This window comes from Phyllopteryx taeniolatus, chromosome 1 (assembly GCF_024500385.1).
Source record: "Phyllopteryx taeniolatus isolate TA_2022b chromosome 1, UOR_Ptae_1.2, whole genome shotgun sequence".
Taxonomy (NCBI): domain Eukaryota; kingdom Metazoa; phylum Chordata; class Actinopteri; order Syngnathiformes; family Syngnathidae; genus Phyllopteryx; species Phyllopteryx taeniolatus.
Window position 1 is genome coordinate 36,040,047 of NC_084502.1, and position 23,954 is coordinate 36,064,000.

General features: G+C 43.3%; 1 protein-coding gene across 1 annotated transcript; it reads right to left on the reverse strand.

Annotated features, from left to right (window-relative positions):
* Positions 1-29: 29 nt before the first annotated feature.
* tpx2 (TPX2 microtubule nucleation factor) lies at positions 30-22,041 on the reverse strand. Its single transcript, XM_061792338.1, has 15 exons — positions 21,907-22,041; positions 21,509-21,645; positions 15,852-15,935; positions 15,665-15,740; positions 15,482-15,541; positions 12,029-12,161; positions 7,577-7,745; positions 7,357-7,498; positions 5,727-5,940; positions 5,562-5,657; positions 5,322-5,492; positions 5,084-5,230; positions 3,474-3,585; positions 3,212-3,378; positions 30-508 (listed from the first exon to the last, which is right to left on the reverse strand). The coding sequence occupies exons 2-15, from the start codon at positions 21,618-21,620 to the stop codon at positions 398-400; spliced, it is 1,794 nt and encodes a 597-aa protein (XP_061648322.1). The 5' UTR covers positions 21,621-21,645; positions 21,907-22,041; the 3' UTR covers positions 30-397.
* Positions 22,042-23,954: the final 1,913 nt, after the last annotated feature.

A 23,954-nucleotide genomic window follows, 5' to 3' on the forward strand; every position in this document is an offset into this window, starting at 1 on the left:
ACAGCACAAATATGCACACAGCAGGGGGGTAACGTTATAAAACAGACTTTTATATAGCACATTAGGACAGATGGCTGTTCAACTTTAAAAGGCAAGATACTATGAAATAGACTTAAGCATTTGCCAAGTGTGGCTACATCATACAGTAATACAAATCCCGTACACTGTACATGGTTTAACATTGACGGTTCTGTTCACATTTAAATAAGCCAACATGCAAGTGCCATGTTGTCATTTGTGGGACAAATGGCATTTAAACACCAGGAAATGTTTGCAGTAAATATATTTAAGAAGTAAATTTAACTTTAAAGAAGAACTTATCTAGCAGTCACTAGGAAAACGAACTTTATTTCGACAAGAGTGAACATTACATAAAGAAAAAAAACTATAGGCATGATTAGAGACGGAAGCGGTCAGAAAGGTTTGGAGACTTGGGGATGGTGAGTGCAACATCACTCTTCTTCACCTCCAAAGTCTTGTAGTTGCGAATGGGTTGTGCTTTGTGGACCTGCAAGGACAAACAGGACATCAGAGCGACATGGCACCAGCTCTCTCACTTTAACCCTCGCTTAAGTGGTGGGAATCGATATATAAAAAAAGGCTTTAAGTTAAACAAGGTCTCTAAAAGTTATAAAGTACCTCTATTCTGAATTTTAATTAGAATAGTTGATTAAATTGATAGTTGCTTTCACCTCCAATTCAAATTAATACATTTGACAAAGGTTTTCAGTTGGTCCAAAAAAACAGTCAGACATGCAAACACCAAAAGGCATGAAAAGGGTGACAAAAACATAAAACATTGTAGGGGAGGTCTGGGGGGGGATCCCCCAGGCCTGCGCAGAGAATGTTTTTGATTTGGAATAAACCATTTTCTTCAAGCAGAAAAACATTTACACCGCTCAAGAACATGTTTATGTACAAATTTAAGATTAAAATTAAATTTGCCTCATTTCATTGTTTTGTTTTGGCCTCCAATTTGAGCCAGGCCCATCTCGCTCATGAAAAGCATCCTCTTTAAGCACTCATTCTGGAAAATAATTGACTAAAATCATTGTTCAATTCATTTTTCAGCATAACCACCCTCAAAGGATAATCCCAAATGCATCCTCCAGGAAAATACTAACTACAGTATTTTTCAGTTTTTATTGGCCATTTCTGAATTTGAAGTTAGTTGTGACATAATCCCTAACATCGCTCCGTCACATTTAACATTAACAGCCGTAAACTAATGAATTGTAGGCGCGTTTCCTAATTAATACAAGCTGCACTAGCGGATCAACTCTCGTCGCCGATGTTACGCGTGCTTCGCGGTGCCGCTGGGACCACAACCAGAGCCACTACCCGCAACACCTTTAACGTAAATGTATAAAAGACCAGTGCAACAAATACGACACTGGCTGACCTGATGAGCAAAAACGTAATAGTAGCAATTGAGGTCTGCTCCAGAGGTGGGTAGAGTAGCCAAATATTGTATTCAAGTAAGAGTACTGTTACTTGACAATAATGTGACTCAAGTAAAAGTGAAAAGCAGTCCAAAAAATTACTTGAGTAAAAAGTACACAGTTAAATAATTACTCAAATACTGCGTAAATAGTAACTTCAGATTTATTTATTATTTGTATTTTTATTTTATTTTTTTAAACAGCATGAACAAAAAAAAATTAAATGGTGAATGCTCAAATTCTGATAATGCCGTGTGTGCGCACGTGCGTGTATACACAGCCAAACCTACATCTGCAATTTACTGTAAGATGTTTTATCAAGTTATAAGTGGTGTGAAATATCCACATTTGGGAAGACTGTACAGACAAATACAATACATGAAAGTTGTTTTTGCTCGTCTAAATGTAAACGAGTAGCTCGCCGTTGCCTTCATGGTAACGACGACCTTCCCAACATGGTGGCCATGCAGGCACGACGGTCAGCCGGGCTGGCTTATCTAGTGTTAATACCGATGCCCGGGAAGCCCAATAGAAGATGTGTGAGGTCATGTGACTGTCGTTTGATTGGTGAACTAGACTAAAACGTCACTAGCGCTTAAATTGAATTGGAGCAAACGGCACCCAATGTGGAAGGCGTATTCTCACGCACAAAATAGTTGATAAATAAGCAACAACTGATAAATAAAAGTAGCAAGCAACATTTAGATCATTGTAACGGAGTAAAAGTACCGTTAGTTCTTAACAGCAGAAGCGGCGAAAGTGTTCTTCTGGTCTCGTCAACTCCTGTGACTTATCCAAAGCAGGTCGCGAGCGCACTGGCAGAAAGAACCTCAGGCCGATGCGCTCGCACATTAGTCCGCCGCAAAGTAATAACTTACATCCGTGTGTGGAATGGATCTAGCAGCCGCCATTCAAGGAGTATGAAACAGCCTATGACGACAGCTGGGCTTGTCGCTGAGAACTCAGAAAATCGCACCTCTCCTGCCAATCAAACATATACCACCTTCCTTCCTTTTCACCAGTGCACAAAACAAGGACGAAGACATGGATGAGAGAATTTGGTATGGATGAACTTGACTGGCCTGCACCGAGTCCTGACCGAAACCCAATAGAACACCTTGGGGCTAGATTAGAGCAGAGACTGAGAGCCAGGCCTTCTCATCCAACATCTGTGTGAGACCTCACAAATGTGCTTCTTGAAAAATGGTCAAAAACTCCCATAAACACACTCCTAAACCTTGTGAACAGCCTTCCCAGAACAGATGAAGCTGTTATAGCAGAAAAGGGTGGACCGACATCATATACAGCCCTTTGGATCAGGAATGGGATGGCTCATCAGGGATATCTGGACTTTTCTAGCATTAGGATGATAGGACAAACCCTATAGTCGTGGTTTTCTCAGTGTATCAGACTTCATAATAGTATACACTGATGCCACTGTAAACACTAAGCTTTGTCTAATTTTGACATTTGTATGCAGAGCAACATTCTAAGTTACTTTAATTTTAAGTTGATTTAGTTTGGAACAATATACCCTGTCACCTCTATTTTAAAAAATGAGTTTAGTTTCTGCTCAAAAATGCTTTTCCGGTTCAGCCGGTGACGAAGTGCGCTTTGAGTTTTGCCGACTCTGGTGCAATTGACTGACACCCCTGATATAGTTTATACCCCCCGATTCTGAGGCAGCTGGGATTATCGCCATCTTTCCCGTAACCCCCAAACAGGAATGTGGTATGGAAAAAGGACGGGTAAATTGATTTTACACGCACTTGTTGGTGCCGAAGTTCAGCGATGTCCAATTTCTCCTTCTCCTCCTGCTCCCGCCGAAGTTGCTCCTCCCTGAGTGCTAAGGCGGCCTCCTTCTCACAAAGTTGCTGCTGAAACGCATCGCGGATTCTGGCACGCCGCTCAGTTGCCAGCTCAAAGGACTCCACAACTGGAGAAGAAAGTCATTAAGAAGGTATGCTGGTAAAGCATCACTTAATCTACAGGTACATGCAAGTGCAGACTCACAAACGCCAAACGTCTTACCCACTGCAGCCCTTTCTTCCTTTTTCGGCTGGAAAGGTTGATTTTGGGTGACTTTGTTCGGCCTGGCTTTGAATGTTGCCACCTCCTTCATTTTTTTGTGCTCCTCTTTCATCTATCCCCAAAGTGAGGGGGTGGGGGTAAAAAAAATCAAATAAAAATCCATTTCAGTACTCCAATAACACAGGAATGCATTCCCAAAATGTTGGTAGAAATTAGATATGGGCTAAGAACTGTTCTTTGTCTGATGAAGCAATGGAGGCAAACATTGAGTTTACTACATTGCTGACTCACTTTTGGTCAGTTAGGGAGAATTCCCATCCCCAAAGCTGCCAACCTATAAAAATTCACTTCCAGAACATACATCATCCATCCATTTTCTGTAGCGCTTCTCCACACTAGGGTCACGGGCGCACTGGAGCCTATCCCAGGCATCTTCGGGCGAAAGGCAGGGTACACCCTGAACTGGTCGCACTTCCAGAACAATTTGTCCGAATCTCTAAAGGTTTGTCATGAACATTACATTGCGACAGACAATTGTTAAGAAATTATGGATCCGAAATGTGTTGTTTTAATGTTTTTATTGCATCTTGTAATGGCGGCCGCTGTTGCAGCTATAGTCAAATTACCAGCATATGAGATTTCGATGTTCCTACATCAAAAATATAGGTGTCTATGGATTAAGTTGCATTTTGCCAATTCGGTTTTCAACCCTGGAAACAAAAGTTCATTAAAGCAGCTTAATCAGATCTCAAATATCAAAATTTAAACTGCACTCTATTTTGCCAGTAACACTGCTGATAGACTGAATTGGATAGTTTATGTACAGACAAAAGTTTTGGTTTCTATTTTGTGCAATGTATTTCTTGCACGTCATCTCTTGCATGCTATTTCTATAACATATTTCCTATGTCATCAATTGGTGCTGAGACGATGCAAATTTTCAAATTATGGTCTTAATAAAAGGTAATATTAGAAATATTTATTAATAATAATATACTTTTAACCTGCCCATGTTGTGAAGTGACGAACTAATTCATTTCCGGTTGAGACCCAGCGTCCTGTGTGGATGTGTATTATTTTATATTTATATCTCCAAACACATTAATTGTCCTGTTATTTTGTTGTTGAAAGTTGGTCACTCTCCACGAAAACTCAACCCCAGCCAGATCAATGCGGCAAGCGTACTGTACCACCAAATCACTTATTTTGCAACTGCATGTAACAATTTAGCAATTAGCATGCCTTTGACATCATCTTTGCTTATCCACTCATCCTCTCCGTGACACTTGTAAGAAGTGTAGCTTATTTGCTACCATGGAGGCGATCAGTGACTTATAATGCATTGACACAAAGAACTTTTGCCTCCGCGGCTCGGCAGTCGGGGGACGCAATAAAATAGCCTGCACCAACAGCTGTTCAATGTGGATATGCCGTAATGTCAGACGCTGGATTCCCCCACGTTGTAGCTTCTCCAGCGTTTAATATTCATCTATTTAACAGAAAAGATGATTTCAGTATTAACTGGGTGCATGGTTGTGGGGCCTTTCAAAGGGATTAAAAAGAACCATGTGTGGTTTTACAGAGTGTGTATTACATATCCTAATGTGTACCATTTGCTCTAAGCGGTCACTCTTGACTGTGCCGCGTTCATCAACCAGAAGTCTGAAGGGCTCAGGCTTTGTGGGTTCAACCTTTTTCTTTACAGGGAGATGGACCCTGTCAAAGTGTGGCAGCAGCTGAGCCTTGAATGCTGGAACCTGGAGGGGGGGACATTTGTTATTATTTTTGAGTTATTCCTAGGAATAAGCGTATGCAATTGGAGGGCCAAAGGCCAATCCATTCAACCACCTCCTCCTTTTCCTTTCGTTCCTGGATGTCCTTAAGTTTCCTCTTCTCTTGCTCCCTCTGCTCAAACGAGAAAGGACACACCTCTGTGTGTCGCTTATCCTGAAGCATAGGCTGAAATGGTGTGCCAAACTGAGGAACTGGAGTATGCTTGATTGAGGAGAGAGGTTTCACCTGAAAAGAGGGTTCAACGTTATTCCATGCAGGATGGGGAAGGAATTCCACTCAACAAATGGTCCTTACTTCTTCAGTGGTTACATCAATACGAACTTTCTTGGGAAGGCTGAAGGCTGGCGAGTGTGCCACAGTTGGCTGCTTCACTCTCTTTTCTGGCACTCCCTGTTGACAAGAAAGTCCAGTTAATCCCACCTGAAACAATCAACGCTTTTCTGAAGAATTTGAACTCACCACAACTCCATCCAGGATCTTCTTGGGCAGTTCTTGAGCTTTGAAAGTGGGCTGTGGCTCATCTTGGGGTTTAGTTGCCTGCCTATCCTGGAGTCTCTTTTCAATGTGCATTGTGAAAGCCTCTTGTGCAGTGGGCTCCTTCACCACTGGCTTCTTCAGACTCGCTCCTCTCTCGAGAATTTTTTTGTTCAGCTCTTGGGCCTTGAAATTTGACCTGTTTAAAAGCAGTAAATTGACATTACAGCAAAACCCCTATTCATCATGGGGAATATATACAACCAGCCCCACCCCAAAAGAGACTTTCGTTCTAAATAAATGTACCCCTTTGAACACATTTAAACTTAATTTAAAGTCACACTTAAAAACATTTCAGAAATAAACAAATAAAAGGCAGGGCCTGGTGGGGTTGTATCGGCAAGTGAGTGTATTATTTATTTTGTGCCTCTGCATTGTGTTCTGGGTTATGCTACGGTGACACTTCATGTGCAGTCAACCACACCAGGGTTCGAAATCACGCTGTGACCGTGTCATGTATTGGGAGGGGAGCACGCTGAACGATTGGGGAATGACATCAGCACAGCCTAGCTTGATCCCGTTCCACCCGAGTGTCTGAGCATGAGCAGCGGCTGGTAGCAGCAGCTGCGAGTGTGCCGATTGTGTTTTTACTGCTCCCGGCACTCAAATGGCTGAGAAGTACGGCGGCGACTGTGGCTCTCCGTTCACTCATGTGAGGGCATTACAGTAAATCCAATTTTGTGTTCTAGTAACAATAAAGAAAATGGTGGCTTGTTGACAGTGCTAATGCCATCTTAGTATTGGTAGCACACTTTTGTTGAAGCTGGACAGTGATCTCTGTCACAACTTGCACACTTAACTGCACGCGATTACAATGGCCATGTTTGAGACTCACGCACATCAGTGAGGGGTGTGGCTTTCAGCAGACTGGAGAGGACCAACAATTACAGTGGTACCTCGAGATAAGAGTGACTTGACGTACTACTATTGAGATACGAGCTGTCGACTGGCCGAGTTTTTGCTTTGACTTGCGAGCCAAAACTGCCTGTTAAGTGAGGCTCCACTCACTTAACAGGCAGCCCTTTGGCTGATATAATTAGTAAATATCCTTCAAAAAGAGGCCTCAGGCATTGTCACTACCAGTTGGACTTTACTTAAACCAACCATAAAACAAAAGAATGACAATGAGAGACCCACCCAGCTCAGCTGTGCAAGGAGACAAGGGCGTTAACCCTGAGGAGGACAATCTTGGCCTTAGAGAAGGAGTCTCCCGACCACGGTCAGGTGACCGTAGCAGGAAAGGTTAACACTTCGTATAAAGAAGCTAAAATACATTAAAATAAAAAAAATTAGCTGCTGTACTTACCATTACTGCTGAGAGTGGAAAAAAAGGGGGGGGGGGGGCGAAAAAGGCAAAAGATACTCCCGGCGCACAAACGCAGACAAGCACTATGCACTAGCTAAGCAGAAACACTATGTTGCTGGGACAAAATGGAGGACATGGCACGGGCGTCGTATAGTCGAAACATCGTAGATGGAGTACGTCGTAACTCGAGGCGTTCCTGTACTTGAAAGCTCAGATGGTATGGAAGCAAGCATATAATTTAGATCTTACTTTTTAAGTTCAACCTCCTCATTTTCGGCCTCCAGTTGTGCGGTGCTTTTAACTGTGGTAGGTCGGCTCCTCAGTCTTGTTGCAAACTTCGGGGATTGAGGCCGAGTGAGTCGCAATCGCTGGGCCTTTGCTTTGGGCGGACCTGTTAAAAGCATTTTAAACATCCATGCGAGTTTGTGTCACATAACCACTCAAGAAATACAAACATAAACCGCCACACCTTTGGCTCTTTCCTGCAGACTCAACTGACGGAAGCGTTGAGGGGTTCGCTTCTGTATCTGCATTATATGCTCGGCAACTGGCACATAGGGGTCTTTGATCACCTCTCTCTTGTTACTTGCTAGAGGCTTCCCAGGTCTGGCCACACTGCAACCACCTAGCACATGTGTCTAACAAAGCAGATGCAAGCTTATGAGATGTGTTGAGGATGTCCCAAGACTTTGACCTTGAACAATCACAAGCCTATGCTAGTATTTCAACACTTTGATACAATGACAGCTAGGGGCAGAGCAAGGAGACACGAGAAACATTGCTCCAAAACCATGTACCTTTCCGCATTTAGTGCCTTCACAGATGTGCAAGTTACCCATGCCATCGCTAGAGAGTACGCCCGGACGGAACAAGGTGCCAACAGCAACCCCCACAACTGATAAACTCTGCATTCCTCCCTGCTGCCCCGCTGAGCCAGACGGTCACAGGAAAGCCGATTTGTGTCACTCAGACCTTAAACTAATTTATAGCTCCCCTAGAAATGTGAATTTCCATTCAAAGACCCTTTGTTGTGCAAAACAGATGCCAACCAAAAGGTTGGGAGAACCTCTTCCCAAAAGTGACAAGGAACTCAAATAAAGTTCAATGGACCAGTTGTTATTTTCTCATCAAAAGTGGCAGAGTGCTCTAGGACAATTACTGGAACACGGGTGACACCGACTGGCGGTGGAGAGTTACTGCAAGACGCAAACTGTGCCCAGTTTTCACAAAATTTAAATGTCTGTTTTTATATTTTACAAACTTTGCATGAAAGCTCCTAGTGCAGATGACACCAATGCCCTCAATGACTGTTTCCTCACAGGTCTGCTGGTTAAATCAGTTTGTCAACTTAATCAGATGAGATGTTTTACCTCACACAACAAATGTTAAATCACAAATAAGTGCTCTTAACCACCACAACGCTGAAACACATTGCGTAGATTAAGCAGGGTATGTGCGTGACAATGCAAAAGCTGGGAACAGATTTCTTCATCTGAGATCCAATAATTAATTTTCTATTCCACTCGTATGAAAACCACAGGAAAATTCTAGAATTAATTTTAAAAAATCAGAGGCATGGTCTCTCCTCCCACTAGAAACCCTTGAGGTCAGCCCTCTTTGCTCCTTGGTATAAAAAGCTAGAGCTTTTGTTGTTCTGCGCTCTGTTATCTCCCGTCTGGCGAAGACACTGGCGCACCGCCAGGGAGCCCCACCTTTCACCACGAGGTGGCGGATACGCACTGAACCTTCCTCGCCACGCCAACAAGCGCTGACTGCAGAAGCACTCTGCCCGTGCCCCGAAACTACACGTGTGTGTGTGTGTATGTGCGGCAGTTTACGGATAAAAATCAGTCAGGAAGGGATTGCGGAGCTCAGGGCAGACCAGCGCCACCCCAAATGCTCAGTCCAGCCCACCCTTGAACTCCTTTGTTTTCTTTTCGTCAAATCCACCTGTGCGGCACCCCGGCCCATCCACGGGGAAGCGCGACCTGGTTTTCCAAATTCTGTTCCATGCAACGAGAGTACAACATCCTGTTTCCCAGGTACAAATTGGTGCATAATTGGGATTACTTAGCGGTCACATAAATTCTCAGCTCTCACATTGTCACTGCACATCCTCATTCCACACTCACATCAGTCTGGTCCACTGTTCTCACATAACAGCTGGTGCACTGTTCCACAGCCAGGACTAAAACCACACTGCTCCTCCTGAATCTGAGATTCGACTTCCCGACGGACCCTCCTCTCCAGCACCCCTGAATAGACCTTACCAGGGAGGCTGAGCAGTGTGATCCCCCTGTAGTTGGAACACACCCTCCGGTCCCCCTTCTTAAAAAGGGGGACCACCACCCCAGTCTGCCAATCCAGAGGGACTGTCCCCGATGTCCATGCGATGTTGCAGAGGCGTGTCAACCAGGACAGCCCCACAACATCCAGAGCCTTTAGGAACTCCGGGCGAATCTCATCCACCCCCAGGGCCCTGCCACCAAGGAGCTTTTTAACTACCTCGGTGACCTCAAACCCAGAGATAGGAGAGCCTGCCTCAGAACCCACACTCTGCTTCCTCATGGGAAGGCATGTCGGTGGAATTGAGGAGGTCTTCGAAGTATTCTCCCCACCGACTCACAACGTCCCGAGTCGAGGTCAGCAGCGCCCCATCCCCACTATACACAGTGTTGGTGGTGCACTGCTTTCCTCTCCTGAGACGTCGGATGGTGGACCAGAATTTCCTCGAAGCCGTCCGGAAGTCTTTCTCCATGGCCTCACCAAACTCCTCCCATGCCCGAGTTTTTGCTTCAGCGACCACCAAAGCTGCATTCCGCTTGGCCAGCCGGTACCCATCAGCTGCCTCAGGAGTCCCACAGGCCAAAAAGGCCCGACCGGACTCCTTCAGCTTGATGGCATCCCTCACCGTTTGTGTCCACCAACGTGTTCGGGGATTGCCGCCACGACAGGCACCGACCACCTTATGGCCACAGCTTCGGTCGGCCGCCTCACCAATAGAGGCGCGGAACATGGTCCACTCTGACTCGATGTCCCCCGCCTCCCCCGGAACATGAGCAAAGTTCTGTCGGAGGTGGGAGTTGAAACTCCTTCTGACAGGGGATTCTGCTAGACGTTCCCAGCAGACCCTCACAATACGTTTGGGCCTGCCACGTCGGACCGGCATCTTCCCCCAGCATCGGAGCCAACTCACCACCAGGTGGTGATCAGTTGACAGCTCCGCCCCTCTCTTCACCCGAGTGTCCAAGACATGCGGCCGCAAGTCCGATGACACGACCACAAAGTCGAACATCGAACTGCGACCTAGGGTGTCCTGGTGCCAAGTGCACGTGTGGACACCCTTATGCTTGAACATGGTGTTCGTTATGGACAATCCGTGACGAGCACAGACGTCCAATAACAGAACACCGCTCGGGTTCTGATCGGGGGGGACCGTTCCTCCCAATCACACCCTTCCAGGTCTCACTGTCATTGCCCACGTGAGCATTGAAGTCCCCCCAACAGAACAATGGAGTCCCCAGTGGGAGCACTCTCCAGCACCCCCTCCAAGGACTCCAAAAAGGGTGGTTACTCTGAACTGGTGTTTGGTGCATAGGCACAAACAACAGTCAGGACCCGTCCCCCCCACCCGAAGGCGGAGGGAGGCTACCCTCTCGTCCACTGGGGTGAACCCCAACGTACAGGCGCCGAGCCGGGGGGGGGCAATAAGTATACCCACACCTGCTCGGCGCCTCTCACCGCGGGCAACTCCAGAGTGGAAGTGAGTCCAACCCCTCTCGAGAGGACTGGTACCAGAGCCCAAGCTGTGTGTGGAGGCGAGTCCGACTATATCTAGTCGGAACTTCTCGACCTCACACACCAGCTCGGGCTCCTTCCCTGCCAGAGAGGTGACATCCCACGTCCTTAGAGCCAGCTTCTGTAGCCGGGGATCAGATCGCCAAGGTCCCCGCATTCGGCCACCGCCCACCTCAAACTGCAACCGACCCATATGGCCCCTCCCACAGGTGGTGAGCCCATGGGAAGAGGGCCAGATAACTGAATAGTTTTTTTCCTTAAATGATTTAAAAACAGCATTTTAAGTTCAGTTGGGTTATATTTGTCTGGTATTTACAATTGATTGACGGTTTTAAACAAAGTGCGGAAACTATGCAAAAATAAGAATTTGAGGAAGGGGGGGGCCAATACCTTTTCACAGAACTGTATATATACAGTGGGTACGGAAAGTATTCAGACCCCCCCAGTGCTGTGACATGCAGTGAGCTGTAAGGTCTTACACAGGTGTGTGGCTTTCCTAATCAAGTATAATCAAACACAGCTGACTCCAATGAAGGTGTAGAACCATCTCAAGGCTGATAAGAAATGAAACGAGTTAATATCCAAGTGAAACCAGCAAATGATCTGAATACTGTTTGATAGTTCAGTTTTTCTTTAATAAATGCAAAAATTTCAACAATTACATTTTTTTCTGTCAATATGGGGTGCTGTGTGTAGATAAATGAGGGGAAAAAAATGAACTTAAATGATTTTAGCAAATAGCTGCAATAAAACGGTAAAAACTTTAAGGGGGTCTGAATACTTTCCGTACCCACTGTATATTTATATATACTTTTGTTTTTTTAAGTAAACAGAGCTGTTGTAACAGTCTTGGAAACATGAATATTGTTCCATACAATAGTATCCATTTTCCATCCTTTTCCAGACATGGAAATGTATGAAATCAAAATTCCATACTTGCACAAGAACCATCTTTATAGTAAAATGCGTTCACTACAAGCACAGTTGGCACTGTACACGCCATGAAATGCCTGAATCACCAGAACAACTGAAAAATGACCTTTGACTTAGACAAACTCTAAAAGAATGCCCATGACAGCATTTACAAAAGACAAATGTTATGGTGTTTGCATCAACTACTTACTGATCTGGAGGGTTCTTCATTGCGGAGACTGTCAGCTGAAGTCAATTTGGGTTCGCCGACACAATACTGTTCTTCATTGTTAACGTCTCTGCTGGTCTCCTCTTTGTCCTCAGCACAATTAGAGTTAAAGGCCCTGTAAAGTGAAGAGGGGGAGAAAAAAAAAAAAAAAAAAAAAAAAAAAAAAAGAAAAAAGTCCTGTAACTCAGACACCACACAAGAGTCTTAAGTCTGCAAAATTTTAATGGGGGGGAGAAGAGATTTTAAAAAAATAAAATAAAAATAAAAAAAGGCATCAAGTAAGAGGCTCCAAAAATCATGAAAAATAAATAAAGACATTCTCTCACAGCTAAGAGCTGTAGCCTAGTTTAAAATATAAAATTGTTTTTGTTACAAAACTATAGCCATGTAAAACCAGCACAAATCTCCATTTGTCAAATAGAAAAGTTAAATGTATACTTACATCTATAAACCGTTTCAAATTATGCTCATATTTCTCCTATTTACCTAAATGGTCAATGCCAATGTCAGCATAATTTTCTTACACCCACGAAAGGTGAATTTTTGACAGTTTCATCTTTAATTTCTTTGAAATGATGTCAGAATAGCCTCCAAGAGCTGCTGTTTGGATGTGAACAGCCTCAAAGGCTCAACGACCTTTTGCATGAGGATGCTCCAAAAGGTTCTCAACAGTGTTTAGGTCAGAGAAGGATAGAGGCCACACCACCAGTTACTCTCAGTTTATGCCAATAGCAAGCAATGATGGAGGTATTCTTTGCAATAGGAGATTAACTGATGAGCGGCACCATGCAACTCTGAAAGGTTCAGATGGCTGGAGGAGTAGATGATTGGTGGATAGCCACCATGTCCCAACAAGGCTGCAACGTCAGCAAGTAAATGTTGTAGAGTTGCGTTTTGGGCTGGAATCATGGGGAGGGAGCTGGTTGTGGTGGGACCCATTAGGGTCCTAAAAGATGTCAAAATGTTCCCCACAAAGTACAGTATATTGAGTTTCTGTGACTTTCTTCTTTACCGTAGTACAAAAGAACCACGCGTTCCATAACAAAATCATCATACAACCCCAATGAAGTTGGGACATTGTGTTAAACAAATAAAAACAGAATACAATGATTAGCAAATAATGTTCAACCTATATTTAATTGAATACACTACAAAGACATTTAATGTACAAACTGATAAACTATAGTTTTTAGCAAATAATCATTAACTTAGAATTTTATGGCTGCAACACGTTCCAAAAAAAGCTGGGACAGGTGGCAAAAAAGACAAAGTTGAGGAATACTCATCAAACACCTGTTTGGAACATCCCACAGGTGAACAGGTGGGTGCCAAGAAAGGAGCTTTCCTGAATTGCTCAGTCATTCACAGGCAAAGATGGGGCGAGGTTAATCTTGTTGTCCTTAAACTGACTTTTTTTTTTTTTTTTTTCCACACACTTGTTCAATGTACAATTGCAAGGAATTTAGGGATTTCATCATCTACGGTCCATATCATTATCAAAAGGTTCAGAGAATCTGGAGAAATCAATGCATGTAAGCGACAAGGCCGAAAACCAACATTGAATGCCCGTCACCTTCAATCCCTCAGGCGGCACTGCATCAAAAACCGACAATGTGTAAAGGTTATTACCACATGGGCTCACAAACACTTCAGAAAACCAATGTCAGTAAAAAGAAGTCCGTAAGTGCAACTTAAAACTCTACTATGCAAAGCAAAAGCCATTTATCAACAACACCCAGAAACGACACCGGCTTCTCTGGGCCCGATCTCATCTAAGATGGACTGATGAAAAGTGTTCTGTGGTCCGACGAGTCCACATTTCAAATTGTTTTTGGAAATTGTGGACGTCGTGTCCGCCGGGCCAAAGAGGAAAAGAACCATCCGGACTGTTATGGATGCAAAGTTCAAAAGCCAGCATCTGTGATTGTATGGGGCTGTGTTAGTGCCAATGGCATGAGTAACTTGCACATCTGTGAAGGCACCATTAATGCTGAAAGGTACATGTTTCGGAGAAACATATGCTGCCATCCAAGCAACGTCTTTTTGATGGACGCCCCCGCTTATTTCAGCAAGACAATGCCAAACCACATGTTACAACAACGTGGCTTCGTAGTAAAAGAGTGTGGGTACTAGACTGGCCTGCCTGCAGTCCAGATCTGTCTCCCATTGAAAATGTGTGGCGGATAATGAAGCGTAAAATACGACAACGGAGACCTCTGACTGTTGAACAGCTGAAGCTGTACATCAAGCAAGAATGGGAAAGAACTCCACCTACAAAGTTTCAACAATTAGTGTCCTCAGTTCCAAAACGTTTATTGAATGTTAAAAGAAAAGGTGATGTAATACAGTGGTAAACATCATGCTGGCTCAGAGACCGCTTCTCTGCAGCCCGTGAAAGCGCATGATATCGCAGTCACTGGAAAGGAGCCGTGAGAGAAGGAAGGTGGTACGTGTATTTGAGTGACAGGAGAGGAAGCATTTTCAGCGCTCTCTTAAGACACACCCACAGCATCTGCAAGAATATCTCAATTTGAGAGCATTTTGAAGCCTGATTTCACATACTTGGCTTTTTTTTTTTTTTTTTTTTTTTTTTTAAATCCATTCATTCATTGTCCAGCTTGTTAACAAGACTCTTCTATGAGACGCATCAAATTTAGATAGACATTTTTTTCTCCTGTTTGGTTGCATTAACGTTTGTCTTTTTGCAAATAATTAGCTCAATCCATGAGTTTATAGATTCTCTAGTACAGAGATCTCAACTTTAGTGTTTAACTCATTCCGTGACCAAGCTTGTAACTCAATTTACTTTCAGCAAAACGATATTCCCCACTGAAATTTTATTAACCCATTGCAGCAGCACCCCCCCCCCCCCCATTTTAAAGAAACACTTTTCTATTAAGGAAATAGCAAAGTGTTATATAAAAACAAAAGAGAATGTAATAAAATAGAGGCTTTATTAAGAATGTTGGGACAACCCCAAAAGTCACATCTGTAGTGTATGTGTGCGGCTTTAAGGTGTGGCCTAATGAGTGACACCGAGAATATGGTCAGCGATTGATGTGATCGTCTTGCGGTGGGTTTTGACCTACTGTAAGCAACTAGCGAATGTTGTCATTTTGCATTTGTTCAATTCAATAATGGGCTGAAAGTGGCTCGGCAACTGTGGCCACATAGGAGGCCATTACAGTCCTTTAATGGCACCTTTTGTATTTTTTTTTTTTTTTTTTTTTAAACTTCACACAAACAACAAAAATTTTGGCTCACAACACTAATAAAAAAAGCAACAGCTCAAAACTCAAGGGGAACTCTTCAGCCAAGCTACCAGGGTACTTTCCTCCCCCCCTCCTATATGTCTATGTACACATGCAGGTTATTTCAGGTGTCAAACATAGCGGCCTGTTCTGCCTTTCGATTACTACCTAATGTAGCACTTACTTTTTAGCCTTTTTGGATGGCCGAGAAGGTAAACAACCTTTCCTCTTGTGTGTTGAAACTCTAAAAGAACAAATATGAGTCAGTTGTAACAGTAACATGCACAAATCATCATTCCAGCTGTAAGATCTAAACACAGGTCTATAGTTGTGGAAGTCCATAACCACACACACATTACACAGGCACCTGCGTGGTTGATCGTTGGCCTTAATCTTTGGAACAGCACCGCTGTCAAAAGATGTGGAGTTAGCAACCGTAGAAACTGAAAATCACACAAACAATCATTAACAGACAGGTATACATAAATTATATAAATCAGCATACAAGATCAAATCTGTACAATAACTGAATGTTTAGCATTCACACAACTAACCATCTGTTACTGCAATTCTCATTGGGCCCACAGCAGCTATGTGTTTAGGAGTTGCATGATGTGTTGAATCAATGGCCTGACGATCTAAAAACAAAACAAGTCAATTTTAACCACTTTTAGATTAAGAAGCTGACAAATATTACTTTAATACTTACTGTACAAGATCCACTTTAAAATACAACTCAAAATGTCTGCTAATTAGCTTGTGTAAGGAGCTATGGCTGAAAGTATGATTGGCCACTACAGGGTGTAAAATATTCCAAAATATTTGTATTCCATTTATTGCCTTTGTGCCCCAAGTGTTCCCTGAAAGGTTAACTTCGAGCCCTGGGTATAGAAAAATAGATGGATGGAAGAGAACATTCATAGTATCCACTTTATCCATCTATTTTCTTCTGATGGTCCGGTACCCATGCCACTCTCTTTGGGACTGGCCGGGGCACTTCGGTAGGGATGGGGGACTTTCCTGGCTGGCTCCCCCGCAGGATGGGCTCGCTGGCTGGGCCCCCAGCCTTGCGGGTGAACTGAGGCCGAGTCCACCCTTCCTCAAAGTGCTGGCAGAGCAACTCCTTACACCAGTTGACTAACATGCATGTGATATGTTCATTCACTAATAAGTTCCATAGACACGCTATAGGGTTTAATTGCTTGTGCTGGGACCACTAATAATAACACGTTATATTAAGATATCAACTCACAGGTTTTTACAGGTTTAGAAACTATAAAAGCCACTGCACCGCTCCTCAGTAGCACCGACTTGTTCATTTCCTACACCCAGTCTTGCCCTTTTCTGTCCTCTCATCTTCTCCTATTGGTTAGTTGTTGCCTCACTGGGAGATTTCTGATCTCAAAGATCAGATTGGGAGACCCCCAATTTTGAATAATAAAACCTTGCTTCGGGTCTGTGCAATTAACCTGCAATAAATTTGTGCAGCTCTGGGCTCATCCGATCACTGCTTAATTCACTTAATACCATACAGGCAAAACGTAAATGCGAAGCGGGGACAGATCCCTGTATAATTGTGCTAGAAACCGGCTGACTAAAGAAATTAACGTTGCAAAGAAATTAGGCAGTAAAGTTAGAAAAAAAGTTTACCGCTAACAACTAAATCAACCTGGCATGCATTACAATCGCTAACCAATTACAAGCGACCACCCCCCTAAGCTGAGATCAATAAAGAACTAGCCGACGACTTGAACACCTACTGCAGATTTGAAAAGGACACTCACACCCCAGACCCACCCAGCCGCACCACCATCACACCTCTGACTCCCCCCCTTTCGTTGGCTATCCACGAACAGGGGGGGGAGACGCATCTTCAAACAACAAAAGATCAACAAAGCGGCAGGCACAGACCTTGTGTCTCCATCCTGCCTCAAAGTCTGTGTGGACCAGCTCGCTCCAGTCTTCACACAGCTCTTCAATAGATCTCAGGAACTGTGTGAAGTACCACCCTGTTTCAAACGCTCTACCATAATCCCAGTCCCCAAGAAACCTGCCATCTCAGGTTTGAATGACTACAGACCTGTCAGCTTGACATCTGTGGTCATAAAGTCCTTTGAACGCCTCGTGCTGGACAACCTCAAGAGCGTCACAGGCCCCCTGCAGTTTGCCTACCGACCAAACAGGTCTGCAGATGACTCAGTCAACATGGGACTGCACTTCATCCTAGAACACCTCGACGGCACAGGGACCTACGCGAGTATCCTGTTTGTGGACTTCAGCTCTGCGTTCAACAACCTCATACCTGAACTCCTCTCCTCCAGCTCAGCGTCTCGCCTGCCATCTGCCAGTGGATTTACAGCTTCTTGACAGGCAGGACACAGCAGATGAGGCTGGGGGACTCCACCTCATCCACACGCACCACCAGCATTGGGGCGCCCAAAGGTTGTGTCCTCTCTCCACTGCTCTTCTCTCTCTACACGAACGACTCCACCTCAACGCACCCGGCTGTCAAACACCTGACGTTCGCATATGACCACAGTCATCAGCGTCACCAAAGACTGACGAGGCTGCGTATTGACAGGAAGTTGAGCGGCTGGAGCTGTGGTGCAGCCAACAACCAATTCTGTCTGTGAAGGTAATGGACAAAATCTGTGACAAAGGGCAGCCTTGGCGGAGTTCAACTCAGTGGAGACGTAATAGAATTCCTGCCGGCAATGCGGACCAAACTGACACCGATCATACGGGGACCGAACAGCGCTTATCGGGGGGTGCAGTACCCCATACTCCACAGGACTCCCCGAGGGACACGATCGAATGCCTTTTCCAAGTCCACAAAACACATGTAGACTGATTGGGTGAACTCCCATGCACCCTGAAGGACCCTGATGAAGGTGTAGACATGGTCCACTGTTCCACAGCAAGGAGGTAAACCACACTGCTCCTCCTGAGTCCAAGATTCAACTTTCCTCCTCTGCAGCACCCCCAAATAGAACTTACCAGGGAGGCTAATGCTATAACACCAACTAGCCAAATGCCAGTGGATTTAAGCAGTGGCCAGTAACATTGCCTGTGCCACGAGCCACTTTGGCAGGGTGAGTTTGTGAAATTATGCCATGTGCAGTGCAGGTAATCTAGAGGCACAGTGGCTTAGATGTTTATATTCTTTACTTCAAAGGGCAATGACATGCATTTCCCACTAGACTGCACAAGTGAACGATAACGAGGCAGGCCATTCACAAAGTGAATCTCACGATGCTTGAATACATAAACCAACAGTTACTGAACAGTAAAATAAGTGGGGTGGATGAACACAATGTCTACTACTATTAGGGAACAATTAACATCTAACATGAACAATAAAGCCAATCAATAAGTCACCTATTTACACAAAGCCGGTCTGCATGGTGGACTTTCCAGTGTGAACTTCCTTGACACTACAATAGGTAATTGTAGTTTTCTCAAACAGCATCTGACAAACCAGGAAGGCCATTTGAAATTTAATTTGATATGGCCCGCGACAAAAAAAAAAAAAAAAAAAAAAAAAAAAAGTTTGTACAAGTGGACTTTCTGTCAAGAGCTGCTCGCACGGCTGCACAATGGATCTACTCGCTCAACCAAAATCCAAGCATCCCCCCCCAAAAAAAAAAAAAAAGATGAGACCGTAATTCGCTACAAACTTGGACAAGACGGGCTTCAAAATTGGAATGACTGAAGTATTCATATTTTGTCTACTGAATGCAACAAGTAACCTTGGTGATATGGATATAAACACTCTTTTACTGAGTAAGAAACAACTGCACGCTTGCTGTCATTGACTAAGAGAGTTGACAACAAAACTAAGCAGCTTGTCACTTCAGCTATTAAAAAAGGGCCTCTCTCAGACACAGCCCCTCTTTGCAGAGTGGAACTACTTGAAAAGGATGTTACAGTAAAGCTTCTGTTAACCTGGGAAAAGCAGAATGTATACATCTATTGCGGCGGGCAAATTAACTGATTGTAGAGACATGGCCCAGCTGAAGTGTAATGCTAAAATAAATTTATTTTCCCTGTCATATTTAATATTCCATTTTAAAAGACTCAACATCTATGTGGTGGTTCAGACTCAGAAGTCTCATATGTATCGTGGTTCTTGTAGCGTTTAAATATTAGTTTTGCTTTTCAATGTGTTTTTTGAGGCACACAATGCAAATTTTAACTCCCAAACTGCAATGCAAGACTGCTTAATTAAAGCCTTGAATTGTTCTGGAAGGGACTTTCTTTAGGTTGGTAGCTCTGCAGTCATAGCCATAAAAGCAATTGTACTAATAATTGGCATTAATAATTGTCAAGTTTGATTTGTTTCCATACTTTAATTAGGGCTATCAATTGAATAATTTGTATAAATTGATTATTCACACTTTTGAATTTTGATTATTAATCTCAATTAATCACATGGGCCAAATCAAACAATACCTCATTTTGATTTGAGATGGCATTATAAACTTTTTGTGATTCTATGAAAAGACAGTTCAGCGCTCCACTATATGCAAATAACCATTTTATGTAAAGTACCATCGGGTGAATTTAGAATTTTTTTTTGCCATCGAGCACACCAATCTTTGCACTGGCGTAAGCGGTGACCTCATCATTGACCTTATAGAAACCTGCACCGTATTTCGGATACCCATCCACAATTAAAGGAAAGGAGCGTGTGTAAAGGGGGGGGGGGGAATAAATTTAAAAAAAATAAATAAATAAAAAGATTTGGCCAAGTTAATACTAGGCTTACAGGATTCAGGATTTTGGGGGCCAATCACAGATCAGCACGTTTAAAAACATAACCAAGCCGATCAAAAGATGGAGAAATGTGTCCATTTACATGACTTGCTCATTTATTGTATATACTGAATGCATCCATTTTCTGTACCGCTTATCCTTATAGGGTCTGCTGGAGCCCATCCCAGCTCAAAATTATTCTCCAGCATTTTAAACAAAAGTTAAACAATGACCTCTAGGGGGCATTCAAGGATTGGCTACTTAGTTAACTTTAGGTCAGATCAGAGAAATAATGGGTGCTAACTTACTGTAATTAAATTACTTTAATAAATACTGTTAATGACATGCTTACGCCACCTTTCTCACTGTCCCGGCTATATGGACAGGCGTTGTCCAGAGTTTGCGTCGTTTGGTTTTTCTTTTTTTTTCTCTCTCTCTCACGCTGCGTTTCTTGAACGCAGCATGCTCCTCTTAGACATTCTTCAGGTGCCTAATCAAATGTGTTGAAGCATTTAGATGACATTCCCCACAACGTACTTCTGTTGTGCACAGACTGCAAATGTCGTTTTTCTGAGACACCGCAAAATAGTCCCACACCAATGACGTATTTTTAACAGACATGATTGGGGGAAAAAAACTTTATTGGCCATCAGATAGTTACAATACTGCACCACAAGACACGTGAAAAGGCTAAAAATAAACTTTCTTTTGGAGTCATACACAACGGCGACACAGAGTTAAATGTCTTGTGCGGAGCAGATTGATGAAGTCATTGATCGGATCGGCGAATGACGTAAGCTGATCAGCATAAAATGCCAATTATTGCCCGACACCGATCAGATCGCCGTAAAGTCTACTTAATACACAAATAATGCAGTAATTTTGTGATTAATCATGAGTTAATGCTTTAATTTGACAGCCCTAATTTAATGTAAATCACTTTGTTTTTATTTGTTGTCATAAAAAATGCAACACAGTCTGACTGATTGATACTTTCAGTGTTTCTGCTTTCAATGTTCCTCATTTTGGTTTTGATCAAGAATTGTTATTTTGGTGTATCACTACAAAAATGCTTCTCAACATTATTTACTGCATATGGCAATTTCAAATTTTTGCACAGATTTTAGCACAAAATAATGTAAATTGACGCACATGATTTGCCTTTGTGAGGCACATAAAAATAAAACTCTGGCGCTCCAGAAGTGGCTCCCGGGCCTCAACTTTGACGTAAGTGCTTTAAGTAATCCGGTTTATTTTGTCAACTATAATGTTGACAAAGATCACTTAACTAAATAGTCATATTTTACTGGAAGACAGCTGATGAGCATAAACCCACATACCAAATACAACCAAGGACGTACGTAACCCACTTTCGATCACACTTTGCTGTTGTCAACTAACCACCTGCATCCGTGGTTTGTAAAACAATAGTAACAGGTTATGGTGAATTACTTACCGAACCATGCATCGTCGCACGGCTCATTTGCCAACTGCTTGAAATCAACGACGTGGGAAGGCGCGTCGAATTCATATCTGCCCGCAGAGTTACCGACGAGGTCTTCGGCCATTTCAACAGCAGTGTGTATATGGTTCCTGAGTAAATGACTGAATAAGTTAACCAAATATCAATTTGTCTCTGACCTGAGCAAACGATTAAGCTTGGCTAATTTACGTATACGCATGAGTGAGGCAACCATGTTGCGTTTAACATTTTGTACTAGAAGACGCTTCGAAAGGTTGAACCACGGGTCAATAAACGACCGTAACATCGCTTAGCTACTTACAAACTTTTAGGTGTCGTTACTGCCGCCACGGAACTAAGAGCTATAAAAGTTTATCAAAGTAAACACCTACCTTGTGGATGCGAGCCCGAGTACAAGTTGTGCAGTAAAACTGTAATGGCGGTGCTTTTTAAACTGCCCAATCGCTGACTTCGTGTTCGTTGCCTCGCCGCTTATTGGCTCACACTAAGTCGCATTAACAGCGCCCCCTATAGCGCCCAGGATTTACTGAGAGGGGGCAATCTCTCCACCCAAACGGGTGTTTACATGACAAAAATTTACTTTCGATCGGTTTGGCAAAAGGAATATTCCAACCCTGTGAATCCGAATGAAATTCCATTCGAATTGTGCCCATTTATGTGCCTGAGGTTTTTAATATGGCGTACTCTTTTGGGCTTCTAAACTGATTATAATCAAGGGTGCGCCTAACCCCTATTTGAAAAGCTCAGCAACAAAAACAACATAAAGGAAGTGCGACAGTCATGATTATGCTGGTCGGTGTGCAAGATTTTGATATACGTATAGTATGGTTCATTTCAGAAATCGAGGAATTTAGACAACGACATTTTTTATTTTTTTTGTAAAGCGGGGCAAATTATTTTACAATTTTATGGTGTGTTCAAGAAAAACTAGTAATAAACTATAATATAATCTTAAAAAGGGCACAGTTTTAAAGATGTTCTTTGTTATGTAGTACATTTTGCCGTGTTAGACACAATCCTGTTAAAATACTCAGACACGTTTCAAAAATATTGCTGAATAAATCACTTCCAATTGAATAAGAAAGTAAAATTCCATCTGAACACTGATCTCATTTTAGTATTATATACTCTAATTACAGTAACAGCTTTACAAGTAATATGGTTGCAAATCAATATAGAGGGTAACAAGTTCGAGTCCTGCTGCAGACAAAAAAATTGTAAAAAGGCAACTAGTTGTTGGACAGATGCCAGTATGCTTGCTGGCTACTTTTGAGGTGCCCTTGAGCAAGGCACCCCGTCCCACACTAGGCGGGTTTACATGGAGACCTTTCGTCTTTCAGATTAAAGATCTCTTGTCAACTGTTTACATGTAATATAATATATTCTGATTGGGTGTATACATGTGTGTGTGTGTCGAAGTCGAAGAAGAAGAAGAGGTGGAAAGCGGGTTATTCGGCAGAAAGAGAAGAGGGAAAGCACAGAGCCTAGAATTGAATGTGGGGACTTTGAATGTTGGGACTATGACAGGAAAATCTCGGGAGTTGGTTGACATGATGATTAGGAGAAAGGTTGTTATATTGGGTGTCCAGGAGACCAGGTAGAAAGGCAGTAATGCTCGAAGTTTAGGGGCAGGGTTTAAATTATTTTACCATGGTTGAGATGCAAAGATAAATTGAGTCGGGGTTATTTTAAATGAAGAGTTGGCGAAGAATATCTTGGAGGTGAAAAGAGTATCAGATCGAGTGATGAGGCTGAAACTTAAAATTGAGGGTGTTATGTATAATGTGATTAGTGGTTATGCCCCACAGGTAGGATGTGACCTAGAGGTGAAAGAAAAATTCTGGAAGGAGCTAGACGAAGTAGTTCTGAGCATCCCAGAAAGAGAGAGAGTCGTGATTGATGCAGATTGTAATGGACATGTTGGTGAAGGAAATAGGGGTGATGAAGAATTGATGGGTAAGTATCCAGGAAAGGAACTTGGAGGGACAGATGGTGGTAGACTTTGCAAAAAGGATGCAAATGGCTGTACTGAACACTTTTTTCCAGAAGAGGCGGGAACATAGGGTGACCTACAAGAGCGGAGGTAGAAGCATGCAGGTGCATTACATCTTGTGCAGACGATGTAATCTGATGGAGGTTACCGACTGTAAGGTAGTGGTAGGGGAGAGTGTGGCTAGACAGCATTGGATGGTGGTGTGTAAGATGACTCTGGTGGTGGGGAGGATGATTAGGAAGAAAAAGGCAGAGCAGAGAACCACGTGCTGTAAGCTGAGACAGGACAAGTGTTGTGCAGCTTTTCGGGAAGAGGTGAGACAGGCTCTCTGTGGACAGGAGGAGGTTCCAGAAGACTGGACCACTGCAGCCAAAGTGATCAGAGAGGCAGGCAGGAGAGTACTTGGTGTATCTTCTGGCAGGAAAG

Coding starts and splice junctions, on each gene's coding strand:
- tpx2 (XM_061792338.1), bottom strand. CDS start 21,620: ATGGCCGAAGACCTCGTCGGTAACTCTGCGGGCAGATATGAATTCGAC. Junction 12,162..15,481: donor CCATCCAAAAAGGCTAAAAA/GTAAGTGCTACA, acceptor TTCACTTTACAG/GGCCTTTAACTCTAATTGTG. Junction 3,379..3,473: donor GGAAGAAAGGGCTGCAGTGG/GTAAGACGTTTG, acceptor TTTCTTCTCCAG/TTGTGGAGTCCTTTGAGCTG.